The following is a 22,275-nucleotide window of genomic DNA, read 5'->3' on the forward strand; positions in this document are numbered from 1 at the left end:
TCTGATTCCCCACGTTAACATGGAACACAGCAGAACGACATTTGAGAGGAAAATGGCCGCTGTGTGAATATGGTCTATGACAGTGCTTTGTATATCTTCCACCGTTAAACAAAGCATTTAACCCATAATCTGAATTACAATCATACTGACTGTTGAGAGCATTGCATGCTTCAACTTTTAACAACACTTATAACCACTTGCTACTTTGTATAATAGGCTGACCTGAAGTAACCTGTTCCTAAAGCTCACGTGTGAAATGCTTCTTATATTATATTTTCCAATTATAATATATATTCCTCCCAGCAGGAAGAAAGCACTTCACGCTTCATTCCGATTACCAGCTGGATGAACAATGGCAGAAAGATAATTGACACACACTTTCCAACATGAGTCACGGACAACAGGCTTATCTGCAGCTGGGACATAACAGGAAAGAATCCTCAAGTGTTCACCATTATTTAGCTTTTTGCTGGCAGCAGACACAGAGAGTGGTAAGTGTACATTATGTGATGCTTTGGGGTGGGGGTATCTAGCAAATGTGGCACAAAGCCTGTAATGGAGGGAAAAGAGTGCAGGTAATCCATAATGATAATGAATGTAGACAGAGAAAAAAACACCACGCTGACGTCTGAGGAATACAATCATGAAAAATACAATGCCATCGAGTGCTATCACATCATTTCATTCACAGCCTGGACTTAAAGGAGATGTATTATGCGTTTTTGTTTTTCCTTCAGTGTTTTATATGTTATTGTGAATATAAAAGATACTGAAAGTTACAAAGGTCAAAGTCCGCACCAACAGAAACACTCTCCTACTTAAAACTCTGCTCCTGAAACGTCTCATCAGTTGTCCTGCCTTTATTTCCAGAAAAAAAAAACAGGAAAAAAAACAGAAGAACAGCAGACACCCTATAGGCCAATCAGAGATGAGATGCTTTGTCTCTCTGAGTTTACACAGCACACTGGTGGTGTAATAGTCACTGCTTACCAAGCCCTGATATTTTGACCTTTACTGTAACATGATAACATCGAGTCTAACTTGTGGGATAGATGGGATAACAGTGGGACAGTTGTGTCTTCAAATTTAACATAAGAAATCCATTGAGAGCAGAGACATCTGCTAGTTTAACTAACATAATATGTCAAACAGAACAGCCCATATTGTATTCTGACAGGAGGCACCCGTCTTATACCAGAGCACCACGCCAAGATGAGTCATTCCCCAAGTCTCATCAAATGGATCAATATTCCCGCCGGGATTAAATAACACTTGAGTGAAAACTTTGGGTTGCACCACCTTTATTCGGTCAGCCATGTGTTTGCCAAACTGGGACACACTAATACGCATGGTTGCTCCGCCCGATCACAAATATGTCCAAGCACACAAAATGCCCTTATGACTTTTCATGAGATGATGGTTCTTTGAGGTAAAGAGGTCTTAAAAAGGTTAACTGCATTGTCACAGTAGTCAAGAGTTGTCTTTGAGGCTCTTAACATCACCCTTGTGAATCAGTGTGGCGTTTCAGTGGAAAATTACTTCAACCGAAAGAGTTCAAGAAACCAAACGTATTCTTTTTACAGAATTAAATATGGCAGACCTGCAAGAAACCTTTGTTTTGTAAGCTCAGGCGCTCCCACCTTTTCTTGGTACCTGTATTTAAAGCTATCAAGGTTGTTTTTGTTCAGCTCAATCAGTACATACTTATGTACATACATACATAAATCAGGATAGTGGTCAATTCTCACCTGAACAATAACATTTTAATGACAGTGATCATTTTCAAAGACATCAAAACATACAGGCACAAAAGAAAAAACACTCACAAGTAGTGCAGTGACCAAACACTTTTGACAGTGCTTGAAGCGTGGGAAGCCAGTGAGTGATAGTCCTGGTTATAACTGTGAGGACATTATGCCCACCTGGTGCCATTCATGGACGTATGACAGTGTATCCTACATACTGTACAGGGGAAAATAATGATTATCATAATTTATTGCAAATGATTTACATTTTCTGCACAAGATGTCAAATGTTAGAAATGTTTATTCCTTGAAAGTGTGTACTGATCAGAAAATACAGTAAGAAAATACTGTAGTGTTGGCCAACGGAAAAAAAAGAAAACAAAAATCTATTATGTGTTACAGGACAACCTCTCACAGTTTTGAACCCACTGCTCTTTTTCTCTATTGTTCTCCTCCTGTATTTCTGCCATTTTCCTCAAATGAAAAGGCATCTCTGAACACATTCATTTGTTTTCAACCTGAATGTCATCCACCAGGTGCACTTCAGCACTTCAGAAAACTCTCACTACACACTCTCTCAGTAAGTTAAAATGAAAGTGAAAATGTAATGATAGGAAACTCTGCTGGTTTAATGGTTCCCACTCCTCCTTCTGAAGACATGTGGCTCAGGACTGCTGATGTTTCTCATACACCAAAATACCTTAATAATAAAAAGGAATGTATGTTTGCAAGCAACACTTACTTAACAATACAAGACTCACTCAATTAAATTCAGGAAATTAAATGTATTCATTAATTAACTTCTAACACTGACTGGGTAATACTGATTAGACTGCAGGAAACTGAAACCACAGATTACAATGTCTCTTGTAGTTCTGATTGAAGCGGTCACAGAAGAGCAACTATCGAGAATTAAAATACAAAAAAGCCAGAATGTTTTTTAAATGCTTTAACGAGCGGGGAGATTCCACGATAGACTGCAGATTTAATCAGATTGAATTGTCATTTAATTTTCACTTCTGTGGCCGGTCATTCAACCAGGATACATAGACTGACTTCTCTGACTAACTTATCGTCTAACTGTAACATATGGATCCAAAAATAATAATTTATAAGGAAAAATGTACATTTTATTATAGTATAAATTTGAGTATGCATTTGTACTTTTACTCTGTAGAACTGTAGATGGAACACTAATGGAGGTGGTTGAGGTTTATGAATTAGGAAACCCATTTGAAATATTTTTAGCCCTGTCTCGCTGACCTCAGAGTGCCAAAGCTTGTCGGCTGCTGTCTTCTCTCTCTGGGAATATGGAGGGATAACTCAGACACACCGAGTCATCTCAGGCTCACCCATACCCAGAACAAAATGCTGAATTGGATGTTTTACTGTCGCCACTGGTCCACTTCGTCACTTAGTCATTTAGTCATCCAAAACATAATAATATCCAGTCAGCCTTGACATAACTGAGGAAGGCTTTGTATTCTAAGGGTGTCAAGGATTCAAATATCATCCCAATAGAGGGAAGATAGACTAAAATAATAATGATGTTGCTGTTTCTGAATTCTCAGTGGACATAACTCACTTTTTATTACTCAACCGTCAGCTAAATCTAGGCTTAAGTACAATTATTTTGAGCTCCTAGGCACAGCTGGTTATGTGCCTCTGAATCATTCACCTGTCTGAAACCACACGCACCATTCCATGGCAAGCAAAGAGAGCTAATGGGTCCACAGCAGATGGTTAACGGCATCCACAAAAGGAGACTTTCTCGTCTCAGTGAACCTCAGAGTTCCAGTTAACAAACAGTTAGAGCAAACTGAGGGGTAATGTGCTGCCTTCAGCAATTAGGCTACTATATGACATATTGCTATATTATGCTCTTTTTATTTTATAAAAGAATTATGGTGGAATATGTTGTATTGTCTTTATCCTGAAAATAGGGAATTTTGAGAAATGTCATTTATGTCATTTCTCAAAGATTATTGTGTACATAATCATCATTTTTTGGAAGTACATAGTGGAATAGTAATTTTTTTGTATTTAGTGAATAATTATGAAATACCGTGCCAGGATAAAGGTTTAATTATCCAACAATAAATAATAATTTCCAGGGATGCACAAATCTATCAAGACAAAAGAGTCTAATGTGAACGAAAAATGCTAACATTAGCCCGCTAACATGCTCACAATCATCAGATGATGATAAGCTTTGTGTTTAAAGATCTTGATCTGGCTGGCATGTGCATATTTTTTTAAAAGTCAGTGAAAGAATTTATTTTATTTTTATTTTTTTAATACTTCTTTTTTACACATGGCTGTTTGCAGGATGCATGTCGATGAGGTCATGTATCTATTTATTGCTATGTAAGATTAAAAACTGAAACATGACGCTGGTGAAACAAGATAAACTTTGGTTTAGTGCCGTACCACCAGACTACTGAGCTGCTTTTTCCTCAGACTTCTTAATTCATCCTCAACAATCTACCTGACTCGACGACAGGCACTCAGAATAACTACACTAACTATAAAGAAATGGCTGATCATCTCACTAATAGTCTCATGTACGTCATAAAGGAGCATCAGTGTGAAATTGAGACAGTTCCATAACATGTTGAAAGTTAACTGTAGGACATTTAAAGTCCCCACCCAGTCAAACATGTTGATCCTCTTGTTAATGTTTGAGCTTTACTGTGCAGAATGATGTAAGTGCAGAGTTTGACACTAGAAGGTTTTTTTTCACATTTCATTGCTGAGAGTGTAAATTTTCTTTGTGACATCGCAAAGAGTTTGGAAGCCAATCCTGGTCCAATCTTCAGCATCCATAAGTATGATGTTAAAACGTGAAGCCACCAGTGCACAAACACTGAGTGGACTTAACAGTGAGACATCTTGTGCCAAGCAGTAACTTGTGAACTAACTTTTGAAATAAAATTAATATTTGCATTATCATATATTACACAATTTTAACTGAAGGAGGAGTAGGGGCCATTTTAAGGATTTGAATGTGATAATTATCGTGTTTTTCTGCAAAAGAAAATGTGCCAAACACATTAGAGAGTTTATATTTTGATGTATGCTTTAATACATGTGTGGATAAATTATGGTATTTATTCCTTCAGAGTGCCAAAGCTTGTCTGCTGCTGTTAATAATAATAAATTAATTGTAAACTCTGGTGTTTCTTGTGGAAATTAATTACTAACCCTTTTGCAAATCTCTGCAACATGTGACTGAATGATTCCTTAGTTTAATTTTATTTGGATAAGAGTGCCCTCTAGTGACAGAGTAAATTACTCAGGGGGATATTTGAATATCAGAGAGGTCACATTACATATGATTTCCAACAGTACAATTAGTGTGATTATTACTGTGATTATAATTATTATTGATATGTTATTGTAGGATAATGACTACAAGATTTAAAACTTCAAGATAACCGGATCATCCCTCTCCCTGTGTCCACAGTGTTATGCTGCAGAGGATGTTCCTCGACGAGCCAGTTCATTATCTATCAGCATCATGTCATTGTGATCCAGGGCTCCGCAGAGCCGCTGCTGGGCTCATCATCATCGCTCCTCCGCTAATCAACAACTCACCTGCCATGAAACACAGTCACACCTCTTTCAGTGTGTGCAAGTGTGCTGTTCTTTTCTGTGGTGTACTGTGGTGGTGGCATCAGGGCTGCTGAGGCAAGCAGGTTCAACACGGGAGAGAGGAAAGCCATCTCTGTGGTTGGACTGGAACTGGACAACTAGGGGTCAATGGTGGAGAGGAGGATGATGGACAAGATTAAAACCATCCTGGAAAACACCACCTCTCAACCTCTCACCACCTCTTTGATGAGCTGAGGCACATGGGCAGCCCGATCAGCCACTGGGTCATCTAGGCCATGTGCCAAACGGAGTGTGATCAGTTCAGCCTGAAGAGGCCTTTGAGAAGCCTTCGTGTAACTTGACCTCGTATGAAAAACAATCTCTTAAGGTGTTAAACTGATGTAAATAAATTCCTTTTCTGTGACTAACCTGGCCGTCAGCTCCCTCCCTCTCAGGGTCCACCTGTAGAGCTCTCTGACTCTCTTTCCGTCCCCAACATCTGCCACAGTTGTGAAACGTGGCATCAAGTTTCAACTTGTGGGGTAAACTTCTGACTTCTCTCGAGATGCACATGTTCCTTCTCTTTCCTACCTTGTCATGTGCCTCTCAGACATCCTCACGTACGCTATTCATGTTGAGATTCACTGGAGGCCTGTTGGAAGGTAGAGTGATGTCATATCTTCTCTTCACAAGAGGGCAATGAAGCCTTTCTGCTGGCCTCTCCCTCGAACATATCAAGGGAACAGATACACAGACACACTGTTCAAAGACTAGTCACTTACCATCCTTTACCTTCTTGTATCTCTTACAACAGATGTTAATGATGGAGCCACTTCAACATTGTCAGCTCCTCTCTCCATACCTCAGTTAGTAAAGTTGCTGTCACTGCTGTTATTTAACTCTAGTTGTGGTTGGATTTGAATAAAATTTATGTCAGTACCAGGACCTGTTTTAGGCAGACATATATAAGGGGGCAGTCAGAAATATGAAGGTGGCATTGTGGGCCCACATAATGTGCCAGCAGCAATTTTGGGGGGGTGTGTTTTACACACTTTTTGGGGAGTATTTCTTGCCTGTAACAGTGTTTTCTCTATGGAAAATGCAGAGACTGGAGACAGAGATCAGTCCAAAGGTGATTTATTCAAACAAACATACTAAGATGCTGGAAGCGTGGAGGGTAGGCAGGATGGCGTGGTCTGGTGGCAACGAGGATGGATTCCAGGTTGACAGATGAAGCTGTGAGACGAGCAGAGAGACACTGAGGATTTGCACACAGAGGGAAAAGCACAAGCCTGAGATGGTGTCCAGTCATTGAACACACATCAACACAGAAACCCTGACTGCCACGGCCACATCGTGACAGCAGGTCTGTTTTATTTGGACATTTCTTGAACAACATTGGTTTTGCTACAAGAATATCATTTTTCAGATTTACATCACCTGATTACCTGAAAAATTACCTTTTTTTCTAAGAAACCTTTCAAATTACTTTGCTAGAGGACAACTACAGCAGAGTGTGAACCACCTTTAACTGCTGGAGAAGTGGTTTCTGGTGGACCCCCTGTGGTGAGGCACCTGCTGTCCAGAGTCTCTGCAGGTAGGACATCTTTAATTATCACACCAAATGTATTTATTCATCTTCTTAAACGTGTAGAAGTGGGTTTGTTGAACCATTTGTTTAATTTACAGATAGGATATTGATAGCATTTTAGCTAGCTTTTCAGGAAAAGTCAGTTTTGGGTGATACTGGACATTTTCTCCATATAAAATTATGTTTAGATGATAAGAATGTGCTGAAAGTCACGCGACAGGTGAGGAATGTGTTCATTGTTGTGTACTGATTTTTAAATGCTGTTATTACTGTCTGAGGGTTATCATTTATAGATATTTAATGTCGAAAATTTAGGGGAAAAGATGGCGATTGGGCCTTTTTTTTTTTTTAAAATGCCAAAAAACAACAACGTTTTTGTCTCGTGCGCCATTACGGAGACGATGGAACGTGAGGAGATGAACACGTGCACCAGGCCCGTCTCTCTGTGTGCACACAGAAACTGAACTTAAAGTGTAACCGGACGTGTAGTGTCACAGTGATGGCGTGGCTGATGGTCACTGCTCCTCTCCTCCAGGTGGAGGCGCTGTAGGACAAACAAACAGCTGGTTTGTGGAGGTTTGTGATGGAAACAAGAAGCTAAATGAGCAGTGATGAAGCTGTTGTAACATATACAGACGTTGTTGTTGAGCGTGTGTGTGTGTGTTGAACAGTAGAAAGAGTGTATAAAGACTGGGTCCCGCTGTGTTACTCAGGCTGCACTACAGCGTCTATTCACAGGCGCGATCCCACTACTGAGCGGCACGGGGGCTTTGACCTGCTCCGTCTCCGACCTGGGCCGGTGCACCCCTCCTTGGACGACCTGGTGGTCCCGGGCTCCCCCAGGAGCACCATATCGATACCGAACTTAGTGCGGACACCCGATCGACACAGTCCGCTGCAGCTCAGAGGTCCTGAGCTCAAACGATCCTCCAGCCTCAGCCTCCCGGGAGCTTGGATTACAGGCGCGCGCCACCGCACCCGGCGAGAGAGCTCTGCGTCATAGAGGGTTTGGGCTTTGACTGACGTGACGTCATCAGGGAGCACGCTCAGGTGGCATTTAGTGACGAAACAAACCTGAAGCTGCAGTGTGGACTCACAAGACATTTTACAGGACAGACACAGTGACAATCAGGGGGCACAGGACATCCAGGCGGTCACCTAGAGCGCCACATGCTGGAGGGGCGCCGCAAATTAAAAAAAATTATGTCTTTCCCATCCTTTTAATAATTTATTTTGATGGACCAATTTGGTCTTTTCAGTGGAGAGTGTCCAGCTCAAGCACCTCTGAGGGTTTGTTGCACCTCTCCATCACTTGTTGTGTTGCTCATGTGAATATTAATTTGTATTATTTGTGTGTAAACCAATAAAACAAAAAGCAAATGATAACGCATCAAGTATGAAGATATTAATGTTTAACATCTACTCCAGACATGTTTGAACACATAAGATATTCTGCCTTGAATAATATTTTGTGTCTGATATGATTTTACCTTTATAAAAAATCTTAAAATGACATGTACTTCTTCTCCCTCATTAAGAAAATATCCTAAATCAATGACTATGCAAATGTTTATCATTTGAAAAGTTTAAATACTGGACACAAAATGCCTCTTGCTTCACTATACAGTCCATTCTCTCTCTCTCTCTCTCTCTCTCTCTCTCTCTCTCTCTCTCTCTCTCTCTCTCTCTCAGTGTGCACTGGTGGTTTTGTGCACGTTACATACTTGACCATGATTGGCTTCCAACAGTTGTGGTGTCATGCTTTTATAGGAGGTGAGCCCTTCAGCAGATGAATTCAAAAACGACCTTCTGGGGTCAAACTCAGCACATACATCACTGCACAGTGAAGCTCAAACTTCAGTAATAAGTCACAATAAGCAAAACAATATTTGAGCGGATGGACACTTTAATAAACAGGTTGTCTTCCAAATGCCTCGAAGCCACAAGGTCAGGGGTCAAGTGGTCAAATATATTGATTAATCATTTATAAAGCCACAGGTTACAACTCATCAACACTTTGTAAAGGTGACATATTAGAAAGTGGTAGCATCATGTTGTATCTGTTGCAGGTGACAGAGTGGTGGCTCTTTGAGAAGTGTCCATTCCTCCAGCGGCTGAGGTCACCGTGATCGTACAGGTGTGTTGCTTTTATTATTGTACCTGTACAGTATGTAATGAGTTTGAACAATCACTGCACACATGTACCAGGAAGCTGTTTGGCCAGCATCAGCATTATTATCAGCAGCCGTAGAGCAGGTTGATCCTCATGATGTCCCAGTAGGACATGCCCTGCCTCTGGCCGATCTGCGCGTTGGCGTTGGGGATGGGGGTGATGGAGTCCCTGCCGTGCTGGATGGAGAAGGCTGTTCTTCCATAGTGCATGATGGAGGAGTAGTCGTAGGGGGTGTTCAGGTTGTTGGTGTTCTGCTTGTAGAAGTTGTAGGCCATGTTGGGGTCGATGTTCTCCCAGTTGATCCTGACGTAGTAGTCGCGGTCGCTCCTGGTCTGTTCGTGCTGGAAGCCCAGAGCGTGGTTGATCTCGTGCTGGATGATGCCGTGGTAGAGGCAGCCCTGCCTGTTGAGAGAGAGCACCTGTCTGCCTCCCGTTCTGCCCAGAGCGGAGAAACATCCGCCTCTGTTCTCCACGCTGATGTAGTCGTACTCGTTCTGACGGGGGACGAAGCGGATGCAGGTACTGCTGTGGAAGGCCTTCATGCCGTTGTCAATCTTCTGCCTCTCCCAGCCGCTGAACTCAGCGCTCATGGTGAAGGGGATCATCACCATGCCGTTGGAAGCTTTCCTCCACTGGCAGCTCTGGGACCAGCACGTCATGGCGTTTCTGGTTGTGGGAGCCAGCAGGTCTCCTTCCAGCAGGAACTCATCGGTGGCATTGTTGGAGGTCAGAATCCTGGTGGTGATGTCCATGGTGTCTGGGACTTCTTCTTCTTCTCCGCTTCCTTCCTCCTGGAGAGGATGTGCCTGACAGAGGCCGAGCAGGAGCAGCAGCAGCAGGCTGGCAGAGGGAGTCATCTTCAGGGTCGGTCTGGAGGCTGTGGAGCTTCTGTGGAGAGCTGCTGTGGAGAGACTCTGTGAAACTTGATGTGTGACTCAGTTCAGTCCAGGCTCTTTATACTCTCCTCTACAGGTGTGTCTGCAGGAGGATTATGGGTTGGGGTCCTCACTGCAAGGCCTAAATAAACCTCTGAGGGGAGGACTCCACAGACAAACCTACTTTTTAAACATGGTTTGTTATCTCTGCTCATTAGATGGATGAACACAGCTTCTGTCAAGATAAACACATTACAAGGTCTTCAACCAACAAGACGTCACATCATCTCTGTCAAACTAACCTTAATTCAAACAGAATAATATATATCATTGTCTCTTTGAACGCTCCTCTTGTAGTTGTTCCATGCCATTTATTAGTGTGTATAATTAAATAGTTGGGATGCAAACTAATACATGAACAGGTAAAAATGTTGTGAACAGATACGAACACCATCTGAACACTTGCAGTAATATTTGCTTTTTCCCCCACTGATCCGTTACTGGACTGATGAAGTTACAAACTTAGGTTGGAATGTGTGGAATGAAAAAGGTGATCTCTCTGGTTGGACTGTGTTGATTTTGATCATTTGTTTATAAACTGTGCATAATAACACAACATTGTTATAGGAGTGCAATGCAGATCAGTGGTCTGCTTTTCAAACCTGCCCTCTACATTACCCACAATGCAATTTAGCCACTCAGTGACATCACAGGAGGTCATTTATCAGATTACATGCAGCTTCCTCTGGAGCCACAAAAGGCTTCATACTACTATTTTCACATATGCAGTAGTACCCCCCAAAACCATTCAACACACTTTAAAGTGTAAAATTGGTGGAGTTACCCTTTAATAGAGTAGCGAGTAGTGTAATATTTTGGGAAGTTTGCTTATTGGTTTTCTTGACAAAAGTCAGATAAAAGAATTACTGACACCCCTTTAGATTACATTGTTTCTAGACGGAGTGAAGTTGTAATATTGGGGCGGGTTTCACAGATGAAACAAGAGAACTACCAGGGTAAAGACAGTTGACAGTGTCTCATAACATGCATCACATTCTCATCAACAATCAAATAACACAATGAGTTGTGCTGTTTGGGAGGTGACACCAGAAGTATTAAAGCATTTTATGTAATTTATCCATTTTTCCTTCATCTCTGCACAGAAGCTCTGCTTCCATTCACCAAGCAGGTAAGATAAGAAACTCAGTATAAGATAGTTTATCCTCGAGACCTTTAAATATTTAAATATAATAAGTTGCAGTTTAAGAACAACAAGAACTGGACAGTTTGAACGTGAGTCAGTCAGGTCAACATGTTCCTTTGTGGGAGTAAATTTAGTGATGGAATACCCTCTGGACACAACATTATGTAACAACACAGCAAACTGAGGTGGTGACATGACGTAAATGGTTGTTTTTTTCCCATTAGGCAAAAAGAGCCACCCTGTCAGAGCTCATGAGTAAATATATGAGCATGATAGATCCAATGATAGCATCAGTAAAGAAGACATCACCTGACTTTCCACCACTGGAGGGATTCCTAGAGAAATTAAAGAAATTAGTGGAAGTCCTTGAGGAGCATCAAGCTGAATTGTAATCTCCATGTCAATTAGTGCCTCTATCTCTGATACTCAAAGTAACAAAAACTTTTTAAACAAAGAGCTTTACAGTAACATCATCATTGCATCTATTGTACCTGTTGAGTTTCTCTTTGGAAAGTTCAGCTTTTGAAATCATCACTTCCATTTACTTGTTGAGTATACGAGAGAGTCAGAGCCACTCACCACTGACTGCGAGCTGAGATGTGAAACAAGTATTTAACTAAAAATGTGGAATTTACACTTGTAACTTTATCTTGTTATAATAACTGTCAGCTCATATAGTCATAGTCATTGAACATGAAATAGGCTGTGCTTGTTGTGGTGTCGCTGCTGTTCTTTGGAGTGATGCTTCAACATGGCTGCCATATTGGTCTGGGGAAGTTGTGCCTCTTTATCATGAATGTGTTACACCACTTTTACACAAAATTAACTTCTATTAACTAAACACGCGATAAATACTCTAAAATTTGATGATTTACTCCTTTCCGAGTGCCAATGGATGATAAGCGTTTCATCACAAATGTGCCTTAAAAACAGGAAACAGTACAAAGCAGAAGATCATAAACTTCATCAGACTGCATCCACTAGATGTTAAAACTTGTTTTAAAAAGTCTCAATGTAGAACATTCTGAATTTTCCTGAAGTTAATGAGTTGATGATCATCAAAAAGTAGTTTTTGGTCTCGTCTCTAACCCAGCCAGCCCATGAAACCTGCAGAAACTATAATTGGTAGTTCTGCATCCTTCACGTTCCTGCTGCGGCTGCAGCTGGATCTACTTGTGGACTTTTGGCATTTGGCTGCCAACAAGTGTCTGTGTTTATAACAGAAGGGAAGGTCTTTAAGAGGGTCTGACCTCCCTGACCCCCTGACAATGTCACATCCAAATACATGTTTCCTGTTGTTCATATAGCACTGTCATGATATATCAGGACACTTGTTAACAACCTGTTAAACACTTAATTACTCGAAATGTAGTCCAAAATTTCATATATTTTGTCACAAGCATTAATTAAAAACATTAAAAGAGTATTTGTCACATGTTTGAACGTCCTCGATGTGTAAAATAGGATGTGAATGGAACATTGTCTACAGACCGCCTTAAACCTTTTTACTTCTTTTACAAAGTCAATTATTGGAAAAAAGAGAAAATTGAATTATTTACTAATTACTGCAGCTTTCACACTAATAATATTAATACATTACAGAAGCATTCATACTAATTAATCACTATAACACTGACAGAAGACCCTGTTAGTTGAGTGTATGTGTGGTGTCACAGTGATGGTGTGACTGATGGTCACTGCTCCTCTCCTCCAGGTGGAGGCGCTGTAGGACAAACAAACAGCTGGTTTGTGGAGGTTTGTGATGGAAACAAGAAGCTAAATGAGCAGTGATGAAGCTGTTGTAACATATACAGACGTTGTTGTTGAGCGTGTGTGTGTGTGTTGAACAGTAGAAAGAGTGTATAAAGACTGGGTCCCGCTGTGTTACTCAGGCTGCACTACAGCGTCTATTCACAGGCGCGATCCCACTACTGAGCGGCACGGGGGCTTTGACCTGCTCCGTCTCCGACCTGGGCCGGTGCACCCCTCCTTGGACGACCTGGTGGTCCCGGGCTCCCCCAGGAGCACCATATCGATACCGAACTTAGTGCGGACACCCGATCGACACAGTCCGCTGCAGCTCAGAGGTCCTGAGCTCAAACGATCCTCCAGCCTCAGCCTCCCGGGAGCTTGGATTACAGGCGCGCGCCACCGCACCCGGCGAGAGAGCTCTGCGTCATAGAGGGTTTGGGCTTTGACTGACGTGACGTCATCAGGGAGCACGCTCAGGTGGCATTTAGTGACGAAACAAACCTGCAGCTGCAGTGTGGACTCACAAGACATTTTACAGGACAGACACAGTGACAATCAGGGGGCACAGGACATCCAGGCGGTCACCTAGAGCGCCACATGCTGGAGGGGCACCGCACATTAAAAGTTGATGTCTTTCCCATCCTTTTAATAATTTTTTTTTGATGGACCAATGTGGTCTTTTCAGTGTCCAGCTCAAGCACCTCTGAGGGTTTGTTGCACCTCTCTATCACTTGTTGTGTCGCTCATGTGAATATTAATTTGCATTATTTGTGTGTAAACCAATAAAACAAAAAACAAATGATAATGCATCAATATGAAGATATTAATGTTTAACATCTACTCCAGACATGTTTGAACACATAAGATATTCTGCTTTGAATAATATTTTGTGTCTGATATGATTTTACCTTTATAAAAAATCTTAAAATGACATGTACTTCTTCTCCCTCATTAAGAAAAGATCCTAAATCAATGACTATGCAAATGTTTATCATTTGAAAAGTTTAAATACTGGACACTTAAATGCCTCTTGCTTCACTGTAAAGTCTATTCTCTCTCTCTCTCTGTCTCTCTCTGTCTCTCTCTCTCTCTCTCTCTCTCTCTCTCTCTCTCTCAGTGTGCACTGGTGGTTTGTGCACGTTACATACTTGACCATGATTGGCTTCCAACAGTTGTGGTGTCGTGCTTTTATAGGAGGTGAGCCCTTCAGCAGATGAATTCAAAAACGACTTTCTGGGGTCAAACTCAGCACGTACATCACTGCACAGTGAAGCTCAAACTTCAGTAATAAGTCACAATAAGCAAAACAATATTTGAGCGGATGGACACTTTAATAAACAGGTTGTCTTCCAAATGCCTGGCAGCCACAAGGTCAGGGGTCAAGTGGTCAAATATATTGATTAATCATTTATAAAGCCACAGGTTACAACTCATCAACACTTTGTAAAGGTGACATATTAGAAAGTGGTAGCATCATGTTGTATCTGTTGCAGATGACAGAGTGGTGGCTCTTTGAGAAGCGTCCATTCCTCTAGCGGCTGAGGCCACCGTGATCGTACAGGTGTGTTGCTTTTATTATTGTACCTGTACAGTATGTAATGAGTTTGAACAATCACTGCACACATGTACCAGGAAGCTGTTTGGCCAGCATCAGCATTATTATCAGCAGCCGTAGAGCAGGTTGATCCTCATGATGTCCCAGTAGGACATGCCCTGCCTCTGGCCGATCTGCGCGTTGGCGTTGGGGATGGGGGTGATGGAGTCCCTGCCGTGCTGGATGGAGAAGGCTGTTCTTCCATAGTGCATGATGGAGGAGTAGTCGTAGGGGGTGTTCAGGTTGTTGGTGTTCTGCTTGTAGAAGTTGTAGGCCATGTTGGGGTCGATGTTCTCCCAGTTGATCCTGACGTAGTAGTCGCGGTCGCTCCTGGTCTGTTCGTGCTGGAAGCCCAGAGCGTGGTTGATCTCGTGCTGGATGATGCCGTGGTAGAGGCAGCCCTGCCTGTTGAGAGAGAGCACCTGTCTGCCTCCCGTTCTGCCCAGAGCGGAGAAACATCCGCCTCTGTTCTCCACGCTGATGTAGTCGTACTCGTTCTGACGGGGGACGAAGCGGATGCAGGTACTGCTGTGGAAGGCCTTCATGCCGTTGTCGATCTTCTGCCTCTCCCAGCCGCTGAACTCAGCGCTCATGGTGAAGGGGATCATCACCATGCCGTTGGAAGCTTTCCTCCACTGGCAGCTCTGGGACCAGCACGTCATGGCGTTTCTGGTTGTGGGAGCCAGCAGGTCTCCTTCCAGCAGGAACTCATCGGTGGCGTTGTTGGAGGTCAGAATCCTGGTGGTGATGTCCATGGTGTCTGGGACTTCTTCTTCTTCTTGGCCTCCTTCCTCCTGGAGAGGATGTGCCTGACAGAGGCCGAGCAGGAGCAGCAGCAGCAGGCTGGCAGAGGGAGTCATCTTCAGGGTCGGTCTGGAGGCTGTGGAGCTTCTGTGGAGAGCTGCTGTGGAGAGACTCTGTGAAGCTTGATGTGTGACTCAGTTCAGTCCAGGCTCTTTATACTCTCCTCTACAGGTGTGTCTGCAGGAGGATTATGGGTTGGGGTCCTCACTGCAAGGCCTAAATAAACCTCTGAGGGGAGGACTCCACAGACAAACCTACTTTTTAAACATGGTTTGTTATCTCTGGTCAGTAGATGGATGAACACAGCTTCTGTCAAGATAAACACATTACAAGGTCTTCGACCAACAAGACGTCACATCATCTCTGTCAAACTAACCTTAATTCAAACAGAATAATATATATCATTGTCTCTTTGAAAGCTCCTCTTGTAGTTGTTCCATGCCCTTTATTAGTGTGTATAATTAAATAGTTGGGATGCAAACTAATACATGAACAGGTAAAAATGTTGTGAACAGATACGAACACCATCTGAACACTTGCAGTAATATTTGCTTTTTCCCCCACTGATCCGTTACTGGACTGATGAAGTTACAAACTTAGGTTGGAATGTGTGGAATGAAAAAGGTGATCTCTCTGGTTGGACTGTGTTGATTTTGATCATGTGTTTATAAACTGTGCATAATAACACAACATTGTTATAGGAGTGCAATGCAGATCAGTGGTCTGCTTTTCAAACCTGCCCTCTACATTACCCACAATGCAACTTAGCCACTCAGTGACATCACAGGAGGTCATTTATCAGATTACATGCAGCTTCCTCTGGAGCCACAAAAGGCTTCATACTACTGTTTTCACATATGCAGTAGTACCCCCCAAAACCATTCAACACACTTTAAAGTGTAAAATTGGTGGAGTTACCCTTTAATAGAGTAGCGAGTAGTGTAATATTTTGGGAAGTTTGCTTATTGGTTTTCTTGACAAAAGTCAGATAAAAGAATTACTGACACCCCTTTAGATTACATTGTTTCTAGACGGAGTGAAGTTGTAATATTGGGGCGGGTTTCACAGATGAAACAAGAGAACTACCAGGGTAAAGACAGTTGACAGTGTCTCATAACATGCATCACATTCTCACCAACAATCAAATAACACAGTGAGTTGTGCTGTTTGGGAGGTGACACCAGAAGTATTAAAGCATTTTATGTAATTTATCCATTTTTCCTTCATCTCTGCACAGAAGCTCTGCTTCCATTCACCAAGCAGGTAAGATAAGAAACTCAGTATAAGATAGTTTATCCTCGAGACCTTTAAATATTTAAATATAATAAGTTGCAGTTCAAGAACAACAAGAACTGGACAGTTTGAACGTGAGTCAGTCAGGTCAACATGTTCCTTTGTGGGAGTAAATTTAGTGATGGAATACTCTCTGGACACAACATTATGTATCAACACAGCAAACTGAGGTGGTGACATGACGTACAGGTAAATGGTTGTTTTTTCCCCATTAGGCAAAAAGAGCCACCCTGTCAGAGCTCATGAGTAAATATATGAGCATGATAGATCCAATGATAGCATCAGTAAAGAAGACATCACCTGACTTTCCACCACTGGAGGGATTCCTAGAGAAATTAAAGAAATTAGTGGAAGTTCTTGAGGAGCATCAAGCTGAATTGTAATCTCCATGTCAATTAGTGCCTCTATCTCTGATACTCCAAGTAACAAAAACTTTTTAAACAAAGAGCTTTACAGTAACATCATCATTGCATCTATTGTACCTGTTGAGTTTCTCTTTGGAAAGTTCAGCTTTTGAAATCATCACTTCCATTTACTTGTTGAGTATACGAGAGAGTCAGAGCCACTCACCACTGACTGTGAGCTGAGATGTGAAACAAGTATTTAACTAAAAATGTGGAATTTACACTTGTAACTTTATCTTATTATAATAACTGTCAGCTCATATAGTCATAGTCATTGAACATGAAATAGGCTGTGCTTGTTGTGGTGTCGCTGCTGTTCTTTGGAGTGATGCTTCAACATGGCTGCCATATTGGTCTGGGGAAGCTGTGCCTCTTTATCATGAATGTGTTACACCACTTTTACACAAAATTAACTTCTATTAACTAAATACGCGATAAATACTCTAAAATTTGATGATTTACTCCTTTCCGAGTGCCAATGGATGATAAGCGTTTCATCACAAATGTGCCTTAAAAACAGGAAACAGTACAAAGCAGAAGATCATAAACTTCATCAGACTGCATCCACTAGATGTTAAAACTTGTTTTAAAAAGTCTCAATGTAGAACATTCTGAATTTTCCTGAAGTTAATGAGTTGATGAACATCAAAAAGTAGTTTTTGGTCTCGTCTCTAACCCAGCCAGCCCATGAAACCTGGAGAAACTATATTTGGTAGTTCTGCATCCTTCACGTTCCTGCTGCGGCTGCAGCTGGATCTACTTGTGGACTTTTGGCATTTGGCTGCCAACAAGTGTCTGTGTTTATAACAGAAGGGAAGGTCTTTAAGAGGGTCTGACCTCCCTGACCCCCTGACAATGTCACATCAAAATACATGTTTCCTGTTGTTCATGTAGCACTGTCATGATATATCGGGACACTTGTTAACAACCTGTTAAACACTTAATTACTCGAAATGTAGTCCAAAATTTCATATATTTTGTCACAAGCATTAATTAAAAACATTAAAAGAGTATTTGTCACATGTTTGAACGTCCTCGATGTGTAAAATAGGATGTGAATGGAACATTGTCTACAGACCGCCTTAAAGCTTTTTACTTCTTTTACAAAGTCAATTATTGGAAAAAAAGAGAAACTTGAATTATTTACTAATTACTGCAGCTTTCACACTAATAATATTAATACATTACAGAAGCATTCATACTAATTAATCACTATAACACTGACAGAAGACCCTGTTAGTTGAGTGTATGTGTGGTGTCAGTGATGGTGTGACTGATGGTCACTGCTCCTCTCCTCCAGGTGGAGGCGCTGTAGGACAAACAAACAGCTGGTTTGTGGAGGTTTGTGATGGAAACAACAAGCTAAATGAGCAGTGATGAAGCTGTTGTAACATATACAGACGTTGTTGTTGAGCGTGTGTGTGTGTTGAACAGTAGAAAGAGTGTATAAAGACTGGGTCCCGCTGTGTTACTCAGGCTGCACTACAGCGTCTATTCACAGGCGCGATCCCACTACTGAGCGGCACGGGGGCTTTGACCTGCTCCGTCTCCGACCTGGGCCGGTGCACCCCTCCTTGGACGACCTGGTGGTCCCGGGCTCCCCCAGGAGCACCATATCGATACCGAACTTAGTGCGGACACCCGCTCGACACAGTCCGCTGCAGCTCAGAGGTCCTGAGCTCAAACGATCCTCCAGCCTCAGCCTCCCGGGAGCTTGGATTACAGGCGCGCGCCACCGCACCCGGCGAGAGAGCTCTGCGTCATAGAGGGTTTGGGCTTTGACTGACGTGACTGATCATAATATATCAGCACATGAACTCTCCAAAAAGTGGCATAAAAGTAATTTAATCACTTGAATATAAATGTAGTCCAAGTCTTAGTTTAATTGAAAACATTATAGAAACCGCTTCGACAGCACTACGAGAGTGCAGGGAGATTTGAATGACCAACAGATGATATGAGCTGTCTAAAGATTAATGGAGAGGATTAGATAAGTTTACACTTCTTCCCACTCCTTTTCAAACATGTCATTAGAATTGCCTGTTTTCATAATGCCCTACTGTTTTGTTATTTTGTTTATTTATGAAGCATTTCATTGTTTGTTAACAGTTTAATTATTATTAAGCACAGTTTAATTCACTATAACTTTACCATTTAATCATGCTTATTATAAAGTGTAACCATGCATTCATTTTAAGTGGTCTCAGTGAGGGAATCAAACCCCAAACTCATCAGGGAGCACGCTCAGGTGGCATTTAGTGACGAAACAAACCTGCAGCTGCAGTGTGGACTCACAAAACATTTTACAGGACAGACACAGTGACAATCAGGGGGCACAGGACATCCAGGCGGTCACCTAGAGCGCCACATGCTGGAGGGGCGCCGCAAATTAAAAAAAATTATGTCTTTCCCATCCTTTTAATAATTTATTTTGATGGACCAATGTGGTCTTTTCAGTGTCCAGCTCAAGCACCTCTGAGGGTTTGTTGCACCTCTCCATCACTTGTTGTGTTGCTCATGTGAATATTAATTTGTATTATTTGTGTGTAAACCAATAAAACAAAAACAAATGATATCGCATCAAATATGAAGATATTAATGTTAAACATCTACTCCAGACATGTTTGACCACATGTAAGATATTCTGCTTTAAATAATATTTTGTCTGATATGATTTTACCTTTATAAAAATTCTTAAAATGACATGTACTTCTTCTCCCTCATTAAGAAAATATCCTAAATCAATGACTATGCAAATGTTTATCATTTGAAAAGTTTAAATACTGGACACTAAATGCCTCTTGCTTCACTATACAGTCCATTCTCTCTCTCTCTCTCTCTCTCTCTCTCTCTCTCTCTCTGTCTCTCTCTCTCTCTCAGTGTGCACTGGTGGTTTTGTGCACGTTACATACTTGACCATGATTGGCTTCCAACAGTTGTGATGTCATGCTTTTATAGGAGGTGAGCCCTTCAGCAGATGAATTCAAAAACGACTTTCTGGGGTCAAACTCAGCACGTACATCACTGCACAGTGAAGCTCAAACTTCAGTAATAAGTCACAATAAGCAAAACAATATTTGAGCGGATGGACACTTTAATAAACAGGTTGTCTTCCAAATGCCTGGCAGCCACAAGGTCAGGGGTCAAGTGGTCAAATATATTGATTAATCATTCATAAAGCCACAGGTTACAACTCATCAACACTTTGTAAAGGTGACATATTAGAAAGTGGTAGCATCATGTTGTATCTGTTGCAGGTGACAGAGTGGTGGCTCTTTGAGAAGTGTCCATTCCTCCAGCGGCTGAGGTCACCGTGATCGTACAGGTGTGTTGCTTTTATTATTGTACCTGTACAGTATGTAATGAGTTTGAACAATCACTGCACACATGTACCAGGAAGCTGTTTGGCCAGCATCAGCATTATTATCAGCAGCCGTAGAGCAGGTTGATCCTCATGATGTCCCAGTAGGACATGCCCTGCCTCTGGCCGATCTGCGCGTTGGCGTTGGGGATGGGGGTGATGGAGTCCCTGCCGTGCTGGATGGAGAAGGCTGTTCTTCCATAGTGCATGATGGAGGAGTAGTCGTAGGGGGTGTTCAGGTTGTTGGTGTTCTGCTTGTAGAAGTTGTAGGCCATGTTGGGGTCGATGTTCTCCCAGTTGATCCTGACGTAGTAGTCGCGGTCGCTCCTGGTCTGTTCGTGCTGGAAGCCCAGAGCGTGGTTGATCTCGTGCTGGATGATGCCGTGGTAGAGGCAGCCCTGCCTGTTGAGAGAGAGCACCTGTCTGCCTCCCGTTCTGCCCAGAGCGGAGAAACATCCGCCTCTGTTCTCCACGCTGATGTAGTCGTACTCGTTCTGACGGGGGACGAAGCGGATGCAGGTACTGCTGTGGAAGGCCTTCATGCCGTTGTCGATCTTCTGCCTCTCCCAGCCGCTGAACTCAGCGCTCATGGTGAAGGGGATCATCACCATGCCGTTGGAAGCTTTCCTCCACTGGCAGCTCTGAGACCAGCACGTCATGGCGTTTCTGGTTGTAGGAGCCAGCAGGTCTCCTTCCAGCAGGAACTCATCGGTGGCATTGTTGGAGGTCAGAATCCTGGTGGTGATGTCCATGGTGTCTGGGACTTCTTCTTCTTGGCCTCCTTCCTCCTGGAGAGGATGTGCCTGACAGAGGCCGAGCAGGAGCAGCAGCAGCAGGCTGGCAGAGGGAGTCATCTTCAGGGTCGGTCTGGAGGCTGTGGAGCTTCTGTGGAGAGCTGCTGTGGAGAGACTCTGTGAAGCTTGATGTGTGACTCAGTTCAGTCCAGGCTCTTTATACTCTCCTCTACAGGTGTGTCTGCAGGAGGATTATGGGTTGGGGTCCTCACTGCTAGGCCTAAATAAACCTCTGAGGGGAGGACTCCACAGACAAACCTACTTTTTAAACATGGTTTGTTATCTCTTGTCATTAGATGGATGAACACAGCTTCTGTCAAGATAAACACATTACAAGGTCTTCAACCAACAAGACGTCACATCATCTCTGTCAAACTAACCTTAATTCAAACAGAATAATATATATCATTGTCTCTTTGAAAGCTCTAGGTTGGACTGTGTTGATTTTGATCATTTGTTCATAAACTGTCCATAATGACACAACAGTGTTATAGGAGTGCAACGCAGATCAGTGGTCTGCTTTTCAAACCTGCCATCTACATTACCCACATTGCAACTTAGCCACTCAATGACATCACTGGAGGTCATTAATCAGATTACATGCAGCTTCCTTGGAGCCACAAAATGTTTTATACTACTGTTTTCACATATGCAGTAGTACTCCCCAAAACCATTCAACACACTTTAAAGTGTAAAATTGGTGGAGTTACCCTTTAACAGAGTAGCGATAAATGTAATATTTTGGGAAGTTTGCTTATTGGTTTTCTTGACAAAAGCCAGTATGTTAAAAATGAAGCTATAGCCAGCAGCTGGTTAGCTTAGCTTAGCATAAGGACTGGAATTAGTGGAAACCAGCTAACCTGGCTCTGTCTCAAGGTAACATGATGGGCCTACCAGCACTTCCAAAGTTCTCAGATTTAAACATTTTGTCTTGTTTGTTGAATCTGAAACCAAACATACATAAACAGGTTAATAAATGAGCTTTAGAGCTGCTGGGAGGCAGGATTTTCTCTTTTTACATATCCAGGCTAGCTGTTTCCCCCTATATCCAGTCTTTGTGCTAAGCTAGGCTAACTGGCCTCTGAATGTGG

General features: G+C 42.3%; 3 protein-coding genes across 3 annotated transcripts; all 3 read right to left on the reverse strand.

Annotated features, from left to right (window-relative positions):
• Positions 1-8,822: 8,822 nt before the first annotated feature.
• Positions 8,823-10,011, reverse strand: LOC311254598 (high choriolytic enzyme 1-like). Its single transcript, XM_084348464.1, has one exon. The coding sequence runs from the start codon at positions 9,958-9,960 to the stop codon at positions 9,169-9,171; it is 792 nt and encodes a 263-aa protein (XP_084204590.1). The 5' UTR covers positions 9,961-10,011; the 3' UTR covers positions 8,823-9,168.
• Positions 10,012-14,252: 4,241 nt separating this feature from the next.
• LOC311254577 (high choriolytic enzyme 1-like) lies at positions 14,253-15,442 on the reverse strand. The gene has a single exon (XM_084348425.1). The coding sequence runs from the start codon at positions 15,386-15,388 to the stop codon at positions 14,597-14,599; it is 792 nt and encodes a 263-aa protein (XP_084204551.1). The 5' UTR covers positions 15,389-15,442; the 3' UTR covers positions 14,253-14,596.
• Positions 15,443-20,113: 4,671 nt separating this feature from the next.
• LOC311254625 (high choriolytic enzyme 1-like) lies at positions 20,114-21,295 on the reverse strand. Its single transcript, XM_084348499.1, has one exon. It carries the CDS (start codon positions 21,242-21,244, stop codon positions 20,456-20,458), a length of 789 nt encoding a protein of 262 aa, XP_084204625.1. The 5' UTR covers positions 21,245-21,295; the 3' UTR covers positions 20,114-20,455.
• Between the last annotated feature and the right edge of the window lie 980 nt (positions 21,296-22,275).

Source organism: Pagrus pagrus (genome assembly GCF_965226575.1).
Source record: "Pagrus pagrus genome assembly, chromosome: 1".
NCBI lineage: Eukaryota > Metazoa > Chordata > Actinopteri > Spariformes > Sparidae > Pagrus > Pagrus pagrus.